Genomic DNA, 20,430 nt, shown 5'->3' with positions numbered 1-20,430 from the left:
AGAAATCTAGTATTTTACATGTAATATATGTAAAATGCATAGTATGTTTTAGAAGTATCATCAAAAGTGAGATTTTAACATGTTAGATAGATATTACAGATACATATTAATACATATTTAAAACACACTCTTAATGTAGCTAATATATGCTTTATAATATGACTTACATTTCTTACATAAAGATCATTAAACATAATATAACCCATTTTTGATGGTGAAAAGTAACTTTGGTAACTACTTAAAACAATTTTTTTAAATATTTATTTTTATTTATTTATACAAGCACTGGGTACAGTCAGAAGCGCGGGAGGGTGAGAGAATTCACCAGAGCCAGAGTGGAGAGCAGAGCAGACAGACTGATGAAGTACACTGCTGAGGGGAGCAGCGGGCAGCAGGAGAGGTCAGCGCGCCATGTGGGACCTTAGCCCAGCGGCCGGGGATCGAACCGGCGCTGCAGAGGCTGCGGGCAGCTTTGCAGCCCAGCGCTCAACCACTGCGCCACTGGGGAGGCCCTTAAAACAATTTTTAAAATGTTGTACACACACACACACACAAACACACACACACACACGTGCCTGTTTAGAATACCCATTCATGTTCAATACCATAATTCAACAAAATGATCAGGTAACATTGTGATGGTTTGGGCTGGTAACCTGAAGATAAAAGCCCTCTTAATTTCTAGAGAAGATGATGTGTCATTTCTTCTCTGAATGTCGCCATCACTGCCTATGTTTAGCTTTGCCTCTATGACCCTTGCTAATTGTCTGCTGCCCTTCTGGTCTGGAAAATGAGATTATTACAATCATCACTGTCCTTAAAACAAGAGGGCAGAACACTGAGGGAAAGTCTGAGACTCTCTTCTGTATGGAGGTGCAGTATTGGTAAACCTTGTCTGTGATACACATTACATATCCAAGTGTGACACCTTCTTTCAACTTTTTTTTCCTACTTCTACATTGTACTTTGCTGTCATTTTAGGAAGTTGACTATATGACACATGGTCTTGAATAAATGAAGACTGATAAGTATTTCGTGGAGGTTCTTTTATGAATGATGGAAGTCTGAACTTAAAATTTCTTGGTTTGGTCACTTACACCCAACAGAGGTGGAAAATGTCAGTTTTGATACCTGAGCATTTACCTGGTTTATATTTTCTCAATTTAGTAAATGTTAACTGACAGCCTACTTTGTTCAGGGCACTGAATTGGCCCACTTATAGAGCCCAAGATAAATGAGAAATCGGTCCTGACTTCAAGCAGCTTAAAATCAAAAAAAATAAAAAAATTAAATGTAATATGAGGCACAATTTGATAAATTCAAATGAAGTATTTTTTGTCATCCCTGCATCCCCAAAACCCCACATCCCCCAAAAGTTATTCAACCAAAATATGTGTTCATATGTGAAGTTTGCGGGCCTCCCCGGTGGCGCAGTGGTTGAGCGCTGGGTTGCGAAGCTGCCCGCGGCCTCTGTGGCACCGGTTCGATCCCCGGCTGCTCCCTGGCCACCAAAGGAGGGTCCCACATGGCGCGCAGACCTCTCCTGCCGCCCGCTGCTCCCCTCAGCAGTGTACTTCGGTCCTTCTGCCTGCTCTGCTCCCCACTTTGGCTCTGGTGAATTCTCTCACCCTCCCGCGCTTCTGACTGTACCCAGTGCATGTATAAACAAAACAAACAAACAAATAAATAAATCATATGTGAAGTTTGGAAGGATCAAAGGAGCAAGAGGGAAATCCATTCTAAAAAAGAATTTCCTGCAAGTGTGGCAGGATAGTTGTGTCAGCTTGAACAGGTGGGTTCTGTGGATAAAGCTTGAAGAGAAGGTCATCCAAAAAGAGAGGCCTCCAGGCAGAAGCTGATACATAGGCCACAGATATGCAAGCTTGTGTGGGAAACAAGGAGAATTTATGCTTGATTGCTGAGAAGAGTGTTTAAAGAGTAATAGTGAGAGATAAAACTAGAGAAATGTGATAAACAAGATTCTGCAATTCACACCCAATAAGGTAATTTCAGAGAAGATTAAATTCTGCTGAAATCAGAGTAGGACTCTACTTAAATCCAGTGGTAGAGGGAACATGATGTGTGTGTGTGTGTGTGTGTGTGTGTGTGTGTCTATGAAAATGAAGGAAGTAGAGTTAGCCTCAGTTTTCAAAGGCATTTCAGAAAAGAAATATCTGGAGCAACCTGAGTAGGATACTGGCAAACTTTGGATTTAAGCATACAATTTCTCTTATAAATGTGACTGTTCCAGGAAGAACAAAATACATTTATGGAAAGTACCACTTAATTAGTTTAATTTAGTTTCAGCTTTTGGATCTTGGCATTTCTACAGGAACCATTTCTAATGAATTTTTTGTTTTCTTTTTGTTTTTATCATTGTTGAAATCACCGTTTATTTTCCTTCTGTCTTTGAGGTTTGAAAAGTCTTTCTAGAGTACTTAATAGGCACTTTACTTAAAATACTAAACTAGAAAAGTATTAGTGTCACTGGAAATGTGATTTGGATTGTTGGGGGTAATGCTATCCAACCAAATATGGGCTCACAACACTATTATAAACATTTAGAAAGTAATGGGGCAGGGGGAGAAGAAAAGAATGATATATTTAGCATAGAATTAGAAGTAAAAACCATACTCAAACCTAAAACTGCTCAGTATTCTAGAATACTATAGAAGATAGATTGTCTCAGTAGATACAGATAGAGATAGATAGAGAAAGATAAAGATATAAATTATAGATGCTGGTGAGTCTGTTTTTTTAATCTCCCTGGACTTGAGTTTTTCTTATCTAATACCAGCCCAAATGTTGATCTCTGCTCTGATACTCTGTAATTTAATGACCTGTCAGTTGTGCCCTGCTATTTCTCCTTTTTAGTCCTTTAATGGAAAATGATTAAAATCCCTTTCCAGTGTGGTACTATACATCTGGGGAGGTATGAACCTGGTCCCCTCATTCATATACATTGCTGTAAAACAATGTTACTGCAATTTAAAAAAAAATCAAAGTAAAATAGAGATAAAATGAGAAATATTACTATGTATATTAGTTTTAAATTGAAACCATTCCATTATAAAATCAATCCAGGGCCAATATTAAAATGGAATACTTCCACAACATATGGAAGTATTCAAAAATAAATAATTAATACTCCAATTAAATAAATAAATAAATACATTTTAACAATAAAATTCCTTTCCAAGAACAAGAATTCTAAGTTTAAATTGTGATTGGGTGAGAAGGGACAAAAACTTCCAAAGTCTTCTTCAGCCATCACCTTTAGGGTATAAAAAAGTAATTCAATAAATAAAAAGTAATTCAATAATTCAATAAATCATAGTATAGATGTATCCCTTCAAATCCAACAATTTTAAGGAATTAACCTTGAGGTGAGTTTTATATTCACACTCAATTAGTAGAAAATTTTGATTGTGGTCAGCCCTTGATTTATTTGGTTTTCATTGTCATCCTATGAAATAAATCCATTTTATGAATGAGAATAGTGAGACTAAGAAAGTATACCTTTAGTCACAGTAACATAAGTAATGAGTAGCAGAAGCAGTTAATTGTGTGGGACTCAAAGTCATGGCTATAGAGAAGTGACAATTGAACTTATGGCTCATCCGTGCAGGGACTGGTTGCAAGAGAGCTGGTTGTCCTCCAGGGAGCCAAGCTCCTCTCATAGTGCAGAGCTATTGCTGGGGAGTGGCTTTACAGCCAGGACTTGATTTTCCAACATCTTCCACATCTAGGGGAGGCCATATGCTACAGAGCCAAACCCCTTCAGGTCATTGGAATGCTGTCAATAGAATGCTGTTCTACATGGCTAATGTGGTAACATGTCCAAGATCATCCTCCTGCTCTCTTCCCCTTTCAAGGATCTTTAGAGATCATATCTTGACAATGATAACTTCACAAAATGGAAGTTGCTTGGGTGAACAGATTGATGACCGTGAAAAAGAGCTAACAGTACTGCCTGATAGATTGACTCTACAAAGGGAGAGAAAGGAAGAATCAAAGGTACCTCTTAGGTTTTGGAATGGAACACCTTGGGGGATAGTGATAATATTTTACTTGGAGAGGAAATCCCTGGCGCAGGCATTGACTTGGGAGGAAGCTCAGTTTTAGATTATGCATGCCTCATGTGAACACTTGTCATGATTTTGATAGATTGTTGAACTTAAGCAAGATTTTATAAAATCTTAAATTTAATATTATCCAACAGAACAAACTAGAAAATATTATTAAAATGGTTTGGAAGGGGAAGTGGATTTACCTCTTTTTTTTTCATATTAGCAAGGGAAAAGAGTCACTATCTTACAATTTCACTGGATTAGAAGCTGTACTTTTTATATGATACATATTGTTACAGTTGACTATTTTTTAGTCCTCACTTAAAATAATAATTATACCAAAATTACTTTTTGCTTGTGTAGCATTTTATTTACATATCCAAATCCATTCCTCATTCAATACTCATTATTTTCATGTGAAGCAGATATTTTACAATTCAGGAAGCTGGATTCTTGAGAGATTAATTGATTTTTTTAATATCATACAGCTGGTTCATCGTAAAACTAGAATCTGATTTTAAGTCTGACAACAGAACTTAGAAAAGCGTTTGAGTTCAATAGCTTTGGTTTTTAAATAGCCTTAGTTTGAATCTCAACTAGGATTGCCAAAATTGGTATATTTATACACTGTCACAAAGGTGAGCTCCTAAGTAGTGAAAAATGCTTGGGTATTCTGCTGTTCTGGTAATTTAAATATTTTCTTTAGAGAGAGATTTTCAAATCTTAACTTACAAATAATTAGTACAGCATAGTACTTTAATACTAAAACAATACTTATTTTGTCTTTTGATGATCTAGAAAAGACAGGTTTTTATTTAATGCATCATCATAACCATTAAGCAAATTACTATTAGATCTTTGTTACTAGTTAGTAGATATTACTGGTGGTGGGAAAAGAAGTATTTTTGATTACTATGTCATTCACATCTATTTTTTTAAGCATTTAAATGATGCTACTATCCTGATCTAGTGTTTTCAGTGACCACCTGTTGCAGTTAAAAACTGAAGTCCTTAACTTGACCTTCAAGAACTTGCAGGATCTGGTATCTGATCTTCCTTAGTTCATGTCACTGTTGACCTCAAGCACCACACAATTAGGCATATATGACCCACGAAGAGCAGTAGATAAGGAGGAGCAAAAGTATGCGACAGTTATTTAATTAAAAAGAGATGTTTTAGTAACTGCTCTCTGATATCACATAATTCAAGAATAAGGTTAGATACTATATTTCTATCTCTAGCCAGAAGAATTATGGACTAAGATAAGAGATCTAATAGATGTTCAACAGGATCCTATTCTAGCAAACATTAAATGAGGCAATGAAGGATCTTCTGATAGTGATTCCAAGTACCCCTGAGTTTGCATGACTCTAGATATTGAGTTAAGGCTACAGTTATAACACCTTCCCAATACTAGGAGATTGGTGAAGAGAATACTTACCAATGATAAAAAAAAAAAAAAAAAAAAAAAAAAAAAAAAACGCTCTTCTGAGTTTGCTGAGTAAATATGAGGACCTATAATGAGTGAGCCATTTGTCAATAGCAAATGTAACTTTGAATGTTTTGAACCCTAAGAGGGTTGACTTGATATTTCCTACCTCCTATCAGAATAGATTTAGAGTATTCATTGCAACATAAATAAACTTGAATTATGTTATGCAATGGGAATAATTTTGTGACAATGAACTTTGTTACCTATTAGAATTTATACCCAAAGGATAGACAGGTGAGTAGCTGGGTAGATAGAAGGATGGATGGATGGATGGATGGTAGAAGACAGGTGTATAAACACAGGAATGACCATTTGAAGTAGTATAAACCTTGCAAACAGAATCAAACCACGTGCCTCCAAACAGCCTTTAAGGTGACTCAAAGAAATTAGAACTAAATTCTGTATTTTGATGCCTTTTAGAACTTTATTTTCTGTAAGATTACCTGATAACTGTTGATCTTTCTCTTAAAAATAACCCCAAGTTATGTATTTTTAACTTTTAACCACTTCTATTCCACTTTGGAAGTAGGCTTCATGGATTCTTACTAAATAAAATTGGCTAGTAGTCTGTGGTTGTTGCCTAAGCATTACCATGTAAAGCTCCTTTCTTCTTTTCCAACCTCTCGGGCCTCCACATAGTAGGTTAGAATTAAGCCAAAGAATTTTATGTACAGCATATTTCAGCTTTCTTTCTTTATTGAACTTTAAAGAATTTAACTCAAAGTACTAATGGGAACATGTAGAGATTTTACCAAAAGACTTGTTCCTTCCTCTCTGAATGAAATACAAAAAGACAAGGGCATATGAAAATCATTTCTGTCATCATCCAGTTTGCTTTCTTTTGGTTTTATTTTCTTACTGAAAATGGAGTGTTTTGAAAATGAGATTCAGTGAATTGCAATTCAATTGATTTTTCTGTTTATGACTGAAAACCAGAGTCTATCTGAACAGGATCATTAACTTCAGCTCTGTGCGTATGTCAATGTCAGGCTGGGGAGGAAAGAGAATAAAACCAATGAATATAGGAAAAGAGAATGAGAGCAAGAAAAGGAGAATAAGAAGGAAGCCATTTTACAGAACTTGATTTGCATAGAAATTTCTCCAGTACTGAAGCATTATTTTCCAACCGAATTAATGTGTCTCATCACCAGGCTGGGAACAGGAAACTCCAAATTCTATATACTGCTAACCCAAGAAGAAACAGCACTGGCTTATTTTCAGATCATGGTGGGAAGACCAGCTGATGAAAATTTGTAACAGACTTGCACTTAAGGAAGTCCTTGTTAATGCTATTCTTTCCTGGGGCGGGAGATAGTTGTATTTCTTTCTGTGAGTCTTTCAATCCCCACTTACTTTGTGTGGTAGATGTTAGTAAATGACATTTCTTGAGGCCAGATTTGGTTTTTCCATAATAGCTTAACCAGGTGTAAGGTAAAGAAAATATCAGGCTTTTCTGCCCTCCCGCCATCAGGATAGATGATGGATCCTTGCGGTCCTGAATGCATGCCTGATGGCGGGCACCTGGAGTAGGGTGTGGGCATAGGTAGATGGGATTCACCTGGGCTGAGACTGGGCTTTTTAAGGGCGGCGTCACGGGGACGCCAGCAGCAGCAGAAGCCGAAAAAGAAGCCGAGAGAGAAGCAGAGAAGAAGAAGCAGAAGCAGAGAACACCAGAGAGCCCAGATAGAGTGAGGATTTGCTGGGGCTGGGAGGACTGCCAGCCTCCCGGCCCCCCAGCAGCCCTGCCTGCCATATGCCTGGTGAACCCCAATAAAAAACCTGCAAAACCACAGAGGACTCTGACTCCTCCTTTACCCGGTCTGCATGGGATCAGAAAACCTGCCCTGTGTTCTGTTTCTGCCTCTTACACCAGGGAAAGCTTGAAATTTGAAGATTTGATTATTTTTAATTGTTGATGCTGTATTTTTATTTTTAATGCAATAGCGTTATGGGTTGCTCTAAGTATTGAAATCAGACATGTAGTTGCTGTTATGCAATCATTTAAATAGCGGGTTTCTAGTTGTTTTATATTTCTCAAACTGCTTAAAGTAATGCACAATGTATTTTAGGTCTGCAAGTGTTTGTACACATTTAAACTTTACAAAAACTTTTTGTGGTCAGTTGATGAAAAGCTGAGACTGGAAGACATTAAGGAACTTGCATCAAAAGATGGTGAAGATGGGATTTGAACCCAAATCTTTCAAAGCTCAAAGTTCACACTTTCTTTACAATGCCAGGTGTCTCCCATAGAACTAGCTATTGTATTTGAAGCTTTATGAAAATTGTCCATCTACTTTAAATTCTTAGTACAGTTTCTTTGTTACATTAACATTGGCATAGCAAACACTAAATCCTTTTGTGGCAAACCTGTTCCATGACCATTTCTCTTAATTTTTTTTTTCCATGTCACCAAAAGTTCAAAAATAATTTTAAAAATATGGTCATTATTATTTTGATCCTTTGAATTTTTTAAGACTATTTTTTGCATAGACAATCTGAGGTGTAGGCCAGAGGTTCAGGGGCTAAGAGGATTCACCAGAGACAGAGTGGAAAGCAGAACAGGTGGATCTACTGAAATACTCTGCTAAAGGGAACAGCGAGCAAGACAGGAGAGGTCTGCTGTGCCATATGTGGATTAGCCCCCTGGCTGGGGATCAAACTCAAGCCATCTCAGTGGAAGCACTGAGACTTAAACCCTAGTCACCAAGGAGTCCCCCCTGAATTTCTTATTCTAGTAATCTCCATCATAGTGCATAACATGGAGTCCCATATATCAAATCTGAACTTTAAGATGCTATCCATATCGTATTCTTTTTGCAAACCAGTACTATTATGTCAGTAAAATGCACATTTCCCTCCAATTCACTTAGCTCAGAATGATGGTGTACCATCTTGTAAAGAGGCTTTGTGCTTACTAAGTACAAAGATTCCCTTTGAGACACACACAATGAAAGGTAAAGCATTCAGAATGAAGAGCCCATGTCTATCAACTTGTAGCAATTTTGGTTAGAATTGCAAATAGATAAAACAAAAACAAATATTTATTGACTGGCATGTGCCAGGTACAGCCAGACACAAACTTGACTTTTCATATTTCCTGGTACTCATCTTTAAGCATCTCCTGTATCCTAAGAAGTAGTCCAGCCACCAGACCTCATACATCAAAAAAAAAAAAAAAAAAAAAAAATTTCATGGGAGGGACTGACCTACCTCTTAATTGGTCTTACATCTTTGTGTAAGACCTTCTTATGACAGAGTCCAAATTGGATTATATTGCTATATTTAAACCTAAGAGAAAGAGCTGATATGCAAAGCATCTTAATCTTTCCTGACAGAAATACAGTGAACATCATAATGAATAGATATTGTCAGTCTAGAGTTGCTGTCAATATGCGGCATGATGCCCAGGGCAATTAAATTTGCCTGTTTTTTTATTACTGAGACCAAATGTTTGGCCCAGGTTCCTGCAGAAAATAGCTAATTCCATTACATGTGATTCACCTTTGTATAACCCTTCAAACTGATGAAGACTTAGCAGAAAGTTTACATTTATCATAGAAATAATTCATTTAGCAAACATTCATTAGGTCCCCTTTGGTTGCTAGGTGACTTACAAAGACTTAACTACAAAAAAAAAACAAAAAAAAAAATCAATCTTTGTGTTTAGGAAATGTGCAGTTTAATGTTTAAAAAGTCAGTTTTTAAAAAACAGGTTTTTTTTTTTAAATAAGAAGACAAAATAACCTATGATAACTGATGAAAAGATATTCCCAAAAACTAAGAGCATGGACTCTGGAGCAAAGCAGAGGGAACTTTGAACAGATAATTGGCCATTAACTACCTGTGTATCCTTCTATATACACAAATGAATATCAAAAATTACATCAATGGAATATAAACTGCAAATGAAGGAAAGTATCGATTTGATTTTTGTTTGTTCATTTTAGTTATTATACAAACATTGAGTAACTTTTAAAAAAGTTAATACTAATTCTACCACATGCCTGTCACTGCCCTGGGAAATGCAAGAAGTAGTCCACCCTGTGAGAAATTGCCAAACAGACCTATTCTTGCCCCTCGCTTGTTTAGGTTTCCTAGAATTGAAATGTAATCGCTTTGAGTCTGTTTTCAATCCATAAAATGGGAGGTTGATAATAACTTCTGGGGTTATTGAAAGATTAGTCATTAAAGTGATTAGCACAGTGCCTGGACATACCAGGTACTCCAGGACTAGGAGCTGTCTTGTCCTCTCTTCTTCTTATCAGACACAGAGAAACTGATGTCCCACCAAGCTTTATGCCCAGGGAGGATATAAGTCACATGTGAGTTACGTAGTGCCTCATAGATTCTCTATAAGTTTTACTGCAAATGACAACCAGCAAGAGGTCAAATTGGGATTTGATCCTAGATTTTTGAATTCCAAAGAAGAATATGCATCTTTTCCCTTCTACTCTGTCTTCGTTCCTCTGGGGAAGACAGAAAAGAGGATGGTTTGTGTTCTTCTGTTAACTATGTTTACATACTGACCCTAAATAGCCATTCACACATCTGTGGCAGATGCTGCATCCTTCCTAAGGAGAGTGCTCACCTAGGCTTTCCCTTATATTTCATTTTTTTAATGGCAGATTCACCCTAACAAATTGATTCAAGAGGTACCAATGGGCCTTGCAATTTGAAAAAGAGATGAAAAATAATGTCTCTCTCATACTTACCTGACAGGGGAAACACTGTGATCATGAAGGTGGTTTTCCTAGGGCGAGGCTTGCCCATCACAAACTAGATGTTCTGCCCCCTGCGATTTTCCCCAATGCAGGAAACTTGACTGCATAATTTGTGGTAGCAAGGTAGCAAGGGAGAGTGTTTACACTCTCTCCCAGAAAAAAAAAAAGAAAAAGAATGCCTCTTTTTTTTTTTTTAAAGATTTATTTATTCATTTATACAAGCACTGGGTACAGTCAGAAGCACGGGAGGGTGAGAGAATTCACCAGAGCCAGAGCGGGGAGCAGAGCAGGCAGAAGGACCGAGGTACACTGCTGAGGGGAGCAGCGGGCGGCAGGAGAGGTCTGCGTGCCATGTGGGACCCTCACCTGGCTGCCGGGGATCGAACCAGTGCTGCAGAGGCTGCGGGCAGCTTTGAAACCCAGCGCTCAACCACTTCGCCACCAGGGAGGCCCCAGAATGCCTCTTTTTAAAATATAACTGAGTAAATCATTGTGGGGGGTGGGGGCAGTGAATACTAATACTATGGGCAGTGAAAATTAAGACAGACACCTGCTTGGATGCAGCGGCTGACTTAATGGAACTTGCTCCTAGTGGGGATGGATGCAAGGTTCTGAACTTATGAGAAAAGAGGAACAAAGCAACATAATAAAAAATGTGTTTATAAAAAGTTGTTAACTGATTTCTGGTTACACTGAGAGATTGAAACACTAAAAAAATATAATTTATATTAAGCTACACAATTAGAAATAATGCTGGGAAGGGACTATATCCTGAATCCTGACCCAGGCCACTTTTCACTTGAAATAGACAACTTCTGATGTTCGTGACCAAGATCATGTTGGCTGTTGTTGTACATATTTGGCCCTCAAAATCTGGACAGACTCTATGGAAAATTACTATTTCCTGCTGTTACTAATTTATTGCAAGAATTACTGAATTTTTTGTGTATTTTCTGATATATTTGGTAGGGCATGTTATATCTATGGGAATGACTATTAAAATGCAAAACTAGACTGAATAAAGGCATTTTGGAGATTATATTTGAATAGTATCCTAAGAGCCAGATAATAAATGGCTCAGAAAATCTGAGCAGTCTGGACTGACTCACTTGTTTTGGAAAAAGGTGTCATCAAACGGCTGATTCTGTCAGTGTTTTTCCTTTGTTCCACCTGGTTCTGCCAAATCCTGAAAGCCAATAACTTTTCCAGCCCCATTTTGTCAAAAAGACTTTCCAAATCACCAGTGATGAGTATAAGGTTATAAATATATAGGCATTTAGTATAGTAGAATAATATTAGAATAATACTCAGTAGTACAAGATACTTGGGCCACATGTATAACTGTGGAACATGGCAATGGTAGGGATCACAAACAGAATCTTGACAAGATAAAAATGGTAGAACACAGAAATATTATCTATTCTAGGTATAAAAGTCATACAAATGAGGGAGCCTTGGCCTCTCACCTAGAAAGGATGACAGACTATGAAGGAAACTGACATAAGAACTGGGAAGTGGGCCTCCCCTGGTGGCGCAGTGGTTGAACACAGCACCGTGAAGCTGTCAGCAGCCTCTGCAGCGCTGGTTCAATCCCTGCTGGCCGGCAAGGGTCCCACATGGCACGCAGACCTCTCCTGTCGCTCCTGCTGGCCCCCTCAGCAGTGTATTTCATCAGTCTGATTGTTTTGTTCCCCGCTCTGTCTCTGGTGAATCCTCTCACCCTCCCACGCATCTGGCCTGTACCCCAGTTCTTGTATAAATAAATAAATAAATCTTTGAAAAAAAATAACTGGGAAGTGACACAGTTGGATAAGTTACAATGCATGTAAGAGCAACATTTTGGAGGAGCACAGAATAGTCAGTATCTTACATCAGTAGGATTAAGAAGCCCTCACTGAGAAGGGGACATCTGGCTGAGCCTCGAAGGGTGAATTAAAGTTCTAAATATGTATTTTTAAAAAAAGGTATACCAACCAGAAGCAAGGACCACATTGGAAGAAAGACACTAGAGTATAGATCTTGGGACATGTTCAAAGAATGGTTAATAATCTAGTCTAGTCTAGCCGAGTTGGGGTAAAAAAATGATGAGATGGGATATAGGGTACAAAGATGTGTCAGGTCAACATAGCTCTCATGGTAGAGTTTATAAAATCTGTGTTTTAGAATTATTCCACCTCACAAATAGGTCCAACCTGGAAACTGCTATTTTTCTAAGTCTGTGATTTGGTTTCTGGGCAGAGTCCCGATTTGTGTGATGAATAATAGTCATCTAGAAAAGCATAAAATCATTTCTTTATGTGACCCTGATCTACTTCTCATAGTTCGATATTCTTACTTTGCTTATCACACTAAGAACTTATGGTGTTAGGTCCTTGAAAAAATCTGTTAAAAAATATAATAATGAGTAGTATTCACGTGCATGCACTCATACAAGTGTAGAAACTTTCATTGCTTTTGCAATGTGCAAATGTAACTGGTGAGCTGCAAATTTAAAAATATGTTCACTTGTTGCTAAATATGTTGCTAAGAACATCCAAAGAAAAAACAGATTTTTTGACCCTTTGTTCTTTTCCCCACAGGATTGAAAAAACGTACAAGAAAGGCCTTTGGAATACGGAAGAAAGAAAAGGACACTGATTCTACGTATGTACTTAGAAAGTTTGTTCCCCAAGGAAGCTGTTTGCTTTAGAAACACTGTTATTTTTAAAAGGCACAGAATTTTTCAGATATCATGTGTCATTCTGGTGCTCTCACCGTTTCTGGGTAAACTCTAGTTGTTCAACATAAACAATTATTAGATTTATGCCCAAGAAGTGAAGACTTATCATCACATGTTTGATTTTTCTTTTTGTGCTAGTTCTTTATAACCTGATAATCATATTTTCTGGAAGTTCTGGGAGGCAAGAGGTATAACTTGCTTTTATGGCCTCCTAAAGTATTCATTTCCACCTCTAGATTGTCCTGAGTGACAGAAATGAAGTATGCACCTGTTTAGGTAGATTAATCCTTGCCAAAACCAAAAATTAGACAACATCCCAAAACTCTTAGTTGAGATGCCAAGATTTTGTACAGAATTATAAATCAACCAACAGAATTCACAGTGATGATAAGCTATTTGGCTGCAAAGAAACCAAAGCCAGGAACATACACTTGGATACTTTACATGTTTAAATGGCCCACAGACACCGATGGACCTGACTTGAAAATGTCTAGTGATGTAACAGCTTCATTCCACTAATTTGACCATCTTGAATTTTCCTTTAGAGATATTTAGCTCTGTCATAAAATCCCAGGCAGCTTTTTAAGCCGGACAGATAGGTAACTTAAATATAGGATGTTGACAGCCAGGAACTTGGGGTTCCAGCCCAGACCAGTGTGAGGAGAGCACACTACTCAGCTGGTTGTGACCATGTGGAAAGGCAGCTTGGCACGCTGGCTGTCTACCAGAATGGAGAGCCCACGGGACCCCTCATTTGCTAGCATCTCTGAACAGTTTAAAAAAAAATGGAGAAACCCATTGTTTGAGCACAGGTTAAAATGAAGAAGGTTACATATCTATTATGCCTTTAGCTTTTCATTCTGTGCATTTTATCATACAGAAATTTATCATAAGGTGCTGAGCATTGCCCTGTGTCCTCATTCTCAAGAATTTACAACTCGTGGTGAAGTCATTTTTGGAGATGTGTTCAGAGAGTGGGGTCCTTGGGTTCACTCTGGGAAAAGCTTCACCAGAGCTCACCTTTCAGCAACACCAGCAAGTTTCCAAGATAAGTTTCTGTGTCTCTGACACAGAGACATTAGTTATATCCAAAAGGGAAGGTTTATTGTAAAAGGGAGAGAAGAATAAAGGACACTTGCATAGACACAAACAGGCAGGAAGAGCTGCCCCCAAAGGGACAGGTTTGCTAATAGACAGGCCTGCATGGTCAAGGGCGGGCAGCCTTTAGGAGAGCCGCCTCTGCTGAGGGAGGTCAGTGAGGAGAAGTCCTGGCATGGTATAGGTCACAGGCAGGCAGGAAGGCTGCAGAGGAAGAGAGTTGGTGAAAAGAAGCATCTGCATAGACACAGGTGAGCAGAAGAACTGCTGCCCCGACCCAGTGCAGAGACTGCCCTGATACAGCCTTCTTCTCTTTGAGAGGGGCTCATTCCTTTGTGGAGTGGTTTGTTGGCTGTTGATTTTAGATTACTATGTAGAATTTGAAAGGGACCTGAGATTCTACGGTTGCCCTCAATCTCCATATATTTACCTCTGGCCTGCACCCTATGACACTAATAGATCTGACACTTTGCTTGGATCTATGCCTTGGTGCTGAAGGATTTTTCAGTTCCTATAGCTAGGTTCATGGTTATGTTAATCACTTACACCCTCACTTCCAGCTTCTGGCATTGTGTGAGCCAGGTTTCTGGTCTTGTGTACCCCCTTTCCAACTTTTCTGCCCTGATCCTCCATCAATGGGATCAACTAACTCCCATACAAATAGAAATATCGTGCATATAGCTAAATGAGAGTGCAAATTTGCAATGCCTATTAGGGTAGCTAGTACTTAGTAAATGGCAGTAGCAACTGCTCTTAGTATAACTGACATATTAATATGTGGTAAACTTCTTATGAGTAATTAAAAGTGGAATTTCATGGATTTGGAAAGTGGGAAAGTTCACATTTGGATAGATGATCAGTGAAGCTGATGATCAGGAGGGAGTTTTGAGCTTGACCTTCAGGAAAATAAGGATCCATGCTATTCAATACATGCAAAGGGAACAGCAGCAGCAAAAGCTGAGAAGTGGGAAAGGCTAGAAGATATTCAGTGCATAAACAGAGAAGTTTGTCTACACCTTGGTGGGAAGTAAAGGTGACAATGAGAGGCAAGACCTGAAAGGAAGATCAAAACCACTTAGATCAAAACCTCAAGTGCTGGGCAGAGCTGTCTGGGCTTCTTCCCTTAGGCAGTGGGCTTCCTGGAAGACTTGAAGGCTTTTAAACCAGAGAATATAGAGGATGGGGGAGACAGGGGAATAGAGAGAGTGGACTTTCTTTTTTCCATGTAGATACTAAATGTTAAATCTCCTGTCCTTACATTTTCTTTGTGCTGCTTCTATTGGTGAATACTTATTTTGCGGAAATTATACTTTCTCTACTCTTGCAAATTTTTCTAAATAATTGAATTAGGAATATTTTCTGGGAATGACATCATTTCCATGATTTCTTAAGAAATTCCCATCTTCTAAAAAAAAAATGAATAGGGCCTCCCCTGGTTGCGCAGCGGTTGAGTGCTGGGCTGAGAGGCTGCCTGCAGCCTCTGCAGCACCAGTTCGATCCCCAGCCACCGGAGAGGGTCCCACCAAAAAAAAAAATAAATGAAAGAAAGAAAGAAAGAAAGAAAGAAAGAAAGAAAGAAAGAAAGAGAGAGAGAGAGAGAGAGAGAGAGAGAGAGAGAGAGAGAGAGAGAGAAAGAAAGAAAGAAAGAAAGAAAAAAATTACTATCTTCTAAATAGTGAAAACCCAGAGGCCTCCCTGGTGGCGCAGGCGGTTGAATGCAGTGCTTTGAAGCTGTCCGCAGCCTCTGCAGCTCTGGTTCGAACCCCCGCTGTCCTCGGAGCAACCCACTTGATACCCAGACCTCTCCTGCCACACCCGCTGCTCCCCTCAAGAGTGTATTTCTTCAGTGTTCCTGTTCTGTTCCCCACTCTGTCTCTGGTGAATCCTCTCACCTCCCACGCATCTGGACTGTACCCCAGCTCTTGTATAAATAAAATAAATCTTAAAAAAATAATAATAAATAAATAAATAAATACTAAAACCCCAGAACAAATGATGGCTTTTTCACTGGCACTGGAAGATTTGAGATCTAAGTCCAGCATTCCCAACAGCTCCATAGTTTTGGGAATTTCACTGTCCTCTTCCGGACCCCAGCAGACACGTGATTAAATCTAATTTCTTCAAAGGGCCAGACACTGTACCATTCATTCTGCCAGCCCGACCTGCTGTCACTGACAACATACCATGTGTTGCATGGGACACTGAGAAACACATCTTAGGAGAACATCACGTGTAGACAACAAATCCGTTTTTCTTTGAAGATAGTGTCAGTAACTGATTGCATCATCTCTGGTGTGTCAAGAAAATTAAAAAGAAAAAAAAAAGTGCCCTCAAAAGGGAAAACAGGTCACACAATCTCTCCAGGGCAGACTGAGCTCATTTGCATATGGCCAAAGCTGCTCTTCCATCATTTCTAAAGGTATGAAAATAAAGAAGCTATTCCTCTTGCCATGGTAGCTGCCCAGCACCTCTCTGAAGTCCTCTAATGAGACTTCTGCTTGTAGAATCCCAAGCATCTCTCCTTAACTTACCATTTGAGTGTTCCAAATTAATTTTGTGATAGCAAATTAGTCATAAACTAGTTCCATGGGCAGGTGATGGTCAAAGGACAAGCAATTTAATGGAATCTGTTGCTTTTCATGAACCCTTGCTCTCTAATTGGGTCATATATCATTCTTGCAAAACGTTGGGGAAATGCTCTGGCAATTTGCTGTCCTGTCAGCTTTAGTAATGGCTTTATGAGACTCAGTCACTGAAACCTTGTTGATGCAAACTGTTCTCTAGGCTGCTACAACTCCCTGAGGGTTGCAAAGCAACCTGTGAGGGTAGATGTCAGGTCCAACTTCAGCTGATTGAACCTCCTGATGCACAGAGTAGGGTGAGGACCAGAGAATCCTGATTTGGTCATTATGACAGTGGTGCTAGAGGAAATCAGAGAGCCTGTGCTAAGTGGCAGGCCTATGCAGGGTATTTTGTGTGCATTGATACCCTTTTTAGTCCTCAAATCCAATAAGATTAGAAGTAATATTTCAATTTTAGAGATGAGGATTTATGCCAAAAGGGATAGAGTAACTTGCTAAAGGCTACCCAGAAAATGAGAGTAGGAATTAGTATTCTAGTCCAGAATTTAGTGCCTATGCTTTTAGCATCCCTCAAAAAAGAACAGATGATCAAAATTATAATCAAGGACAATAGGAGGGTAAAAGAGAAAAGTGGTAATTGTAAGAGATAGCTGACACTTTTTAAAATAGAGGCAAAAGGACCCTGGTTGATTATTAGTTTTAAAATAAGTCAATATAATGGGTCTGCTGTTAAAGAGGGAAAAATTATCTTTAAAAAAAATATATATATATATAAATATAAAACTTAAGAAGGAGCTAGGAAATGGAGACTACCATGCCCAAGTGTCTAAGGATGCTAAATTCTCTCTATTCCCATCCCAACCATATTATATAATTATTATCCTAAATAACATTTATTTATCCTAAATAACATCCTAAATGAGTAATTTATGTTCTAGGCTCTTTATGGAATATATTATAATCATGACTATTTTGAGGATGAGGAAACTGGGACACAAATGGGCAAAGTGACTTCTCCATGATTATGTAGCTAGGACATATAAATTGATTGAACCTCAGTGGCCAGCACTAGATCATCACTCTTAGCCACCATGCTTATTGTCATCCTACTAGGAAGCACCAACCCCATTTCCATCAATGAATTAAGCAAAGGATCAGGCTAGGACACCAATGCTTCTGTGCATAATCACAGTTTTTCTCACTAAAATTCTGAAACATCATCACTATATATGTAACAGGTATGAGATTGAGTAACTCCCCATATAAGATCCCCTATGGGTAATAACTTTGCAACTGGAACCAATGGTGGGCAACAATACAACCAAGGTCATTTGCAGAGCCTTCTCTTGTCCACATCTATGACTTGCTGCTCCCAAAAGCAACCCCACCCAGGTCAGTACCTTTGGCTTTATCCTACATAGATGTCCCTTCTTTTAGGGGGAAATTCAAGATCACTCGCAGGAGAGAAGATGAGAGAGAACAAATTGATTTTCTGTCCTTGTGGTGGTTTTACATGGAGTCAGATGAGTGGGACAGACTCAATGAACCTTTCTCTCAAAGATGGGATGAAAGCATTGCATTGGTCATTTGTACCTTTTTGTCTTCAGGTGTTTTTTATATTTTTTAAATTTATTTATTTTATTTTATTAAATTTTTTTTTTAATTTATACTTTTTTGCATCATTTTTCATTTTTGCACAAGGTATGCATATTTATCTTGGTTATAGTCCTCATACAATTCCCACCACCCTTGTTTTGATCCTACTCCCTTCTCCCCCACCCTATGTGTCTCTGGTTTATGGTTGCCTGTTTATTTTGACTTTTACTTTATTATAATTAGGTTTTTTTCCTGGTCCTTATTTATGTTTTCTAAATTCCTGCTATGAGTGAGACTATCCGGTATTTTTCTTTTAAATTGAGGTGATATGTTGGTTTACAATGCTACATAAGATTAAAAGTATAGGACCCCTTCTTTGCAGATGTATGTTATCACAGCATACCCAAAACTAAAGCACCCAGAATCCGACACCATTTGGAGTTCAGTTCTTAATGAGAATCTGCCTCCCACAGTCAAATATCACTCAACCAGTTTGTTTTGATTTCATCTTCATTAGCCAGCTTTACTGGAGTGGGAACTTGGGAGAGGGGGAGAGAGGTGATTAATGTTTCTTCTAGTTGCACTTTAATCTTTGTAGCAAGAATGATTCATTTTCCTAATAGCTACCAATTTCTTTTTGTTACAGAGGTTCACCAGATAGAGATGGAATTGTAAGTATTTAAATGACCTTTTTTGTAGCTTTTTGCTTTAGTTTTTGCTGTGTTTAAATTTCTTAAAGCCCCATTTTTTTTTTCTGTAGGGAAAAAATAGCTTAAATGACTTTTCATAACACTCACTGTTGTAATTTTCTTTATAATTGCATGGGACATAAAGGTTGTCTTGGAAAGTTAAACATGTTTATCTCATTCACCTAAAACCCTCCCCTAGAGTAGGAGAGCAAACCAATCATCAATATGATGGGTCAAATGCCAGACAGTTCCTGCAAGGGTTGCTATCATCAATTGTTATTTCATTTCCAGTTTAATGATATAAAAGCTCATTATGTGAGAATGTTTTTCTCTGATAGAAGCCACAAAGTCCTAATGGAGCTGAGATCCAATAAAACTGAAGGAAGCTTTTCCTCTTTCATAGTTGAGCTGCAGATACATTTTCTGTATTAAATTCATAAGGAGGGAATGGTCTTGAAACCACTTATGCCTGAATTTATAGCCTGAAGGAAGAAAATGTGTCCACTGGGTTTAGATTTAACAGTAACTCAGATTCCTTGCTGGCCACCAGGTTTCTTACTTTTTCAAGAAGTCTGTGATGCCCAGGCTTGGATGCTTCTGAGTTGTGCTTGTGGGAGTCGGCACCAATTTCTAAAATGACTTCCTTCAAATCTAAATCAAATGTCTATTCAGCAGGTTCAAAAGAACAGCTGTTACTGAAAAAAAAAAAAAAAAAACCCTAAATAAAAGGACACACATTAGGCTCATTGGGCTGGAGTGGGAACTAAAATAAATCTGGTGGTTAAAAATATATTTTTTAAAAAATCACCCTTTATAATACTATACCTAAATTAAATTGGGGTGTTTACTGCAGCCATAGCAGGAGTTTTTCTCCCACACTTGAATCAAGGTTCTTAGCTTTGGGGCACCTTTTGCATTCATGTAGTTCTCGCCATAACATGTTAAGAAAATAGACTGAAATTTATCAGACATTGGGTAACACTATAATCAAGGCTCTATTCAGCAGGGGAAAAAAAAGACCCAGAAGACTCAGCTTCTCCTCACCTCTTGCTTCTGGCTCAGAGCCCTCTCCTTAACTCTGTCTCAGGTACTCTCTGCTTTCGTGTCCTCTCTTTGCTTCTGTCTCAGTCCCTGCCCCGGGTCCTCCTGTCCCCTCCATTCCGATTTGCAAGGCTCCATTAGCCATTCTCCGCTGCCTCTCCCTGCTGTGCCCCAGCCTGGATGCTATTTCTTGCTTCTCTCCCTCTGCCACCCTCAGTTTTGTCCCTTTTCTTCTTCTGAAGCCTCCCCTCTCACCTTGCTCATTGTCATTGAGGCCTCGTTGCCATCTCAACGTCCTCTGCACTTTTAAGCACCCCTGGTTGAAATCTCCAATAGAACATGCATCCCAGTGCCTGGTGCAGCAGCTGGCATGTGGCAGGCAGCTCCGAGTGTGTGCCTCACCGCTGAGTCCAGCTGCCCTT

General features: G+C 38.7%; 1 protein-coding gene and 1 non-coding gene across 3 annotated transcripts in view; both read left to right on the top strand.

Moving 5' to 3' along the window:
* The window catches only part of SGIP1 (SH3GL interacting endocytic adaptor 1), a 171,945-nt gene that overhangs the window by 61,325 nt on the left and 90,190 nt on the right, over positions 1-20,430 (top strand). For both annotated transcript variants that reach the window (XM_054690962.1, XM_037498299.2), the window contains exons 2-3: positions 12,863-12,926; positions 18,925-18,949. In XM_054690962.1, coding sequence (XP_054546937.1) covers positions 12,863-12,926; positions 18,925-18,949 — 89 coding nt within the window. The remainder of the gene's footprint in view (positions 1-12,862; positions 12,927-18,924; positions 18,950-20,430) is intronic.
* Positions 10,267-10,438, top strand: LOC119237333 (U1 spliceosomal RNA). Its single transcript, XR_005123272.1, has one exon. It is a non-coding gene; the product is annotated as a U1 spliceosomal RNA (small nuclear RNA).

Source organism: Talpa occidentalis, unplaced genomic scaffold, assembly GCF_014898055.3.
Source record: "Talpa occidentalis isolate TD23 unplaced genomic scaffold, MPIMG_talOcc4v2.1 talOcc4.9, whole genome shotgun sequence".
NCBI classification, from domain to species: domain Eukaryota; kingdom Metazoa; phylum Chordata; class Mammalia; order Eulipotyphla; family Talpidae; genus Talpa; species Talpa occidentalis.
The sequence above is the reverse complement of the archived record's forward strand: the minus strand, read 5'-3'. Positions and strand labels throughout refer to the sequence as shown.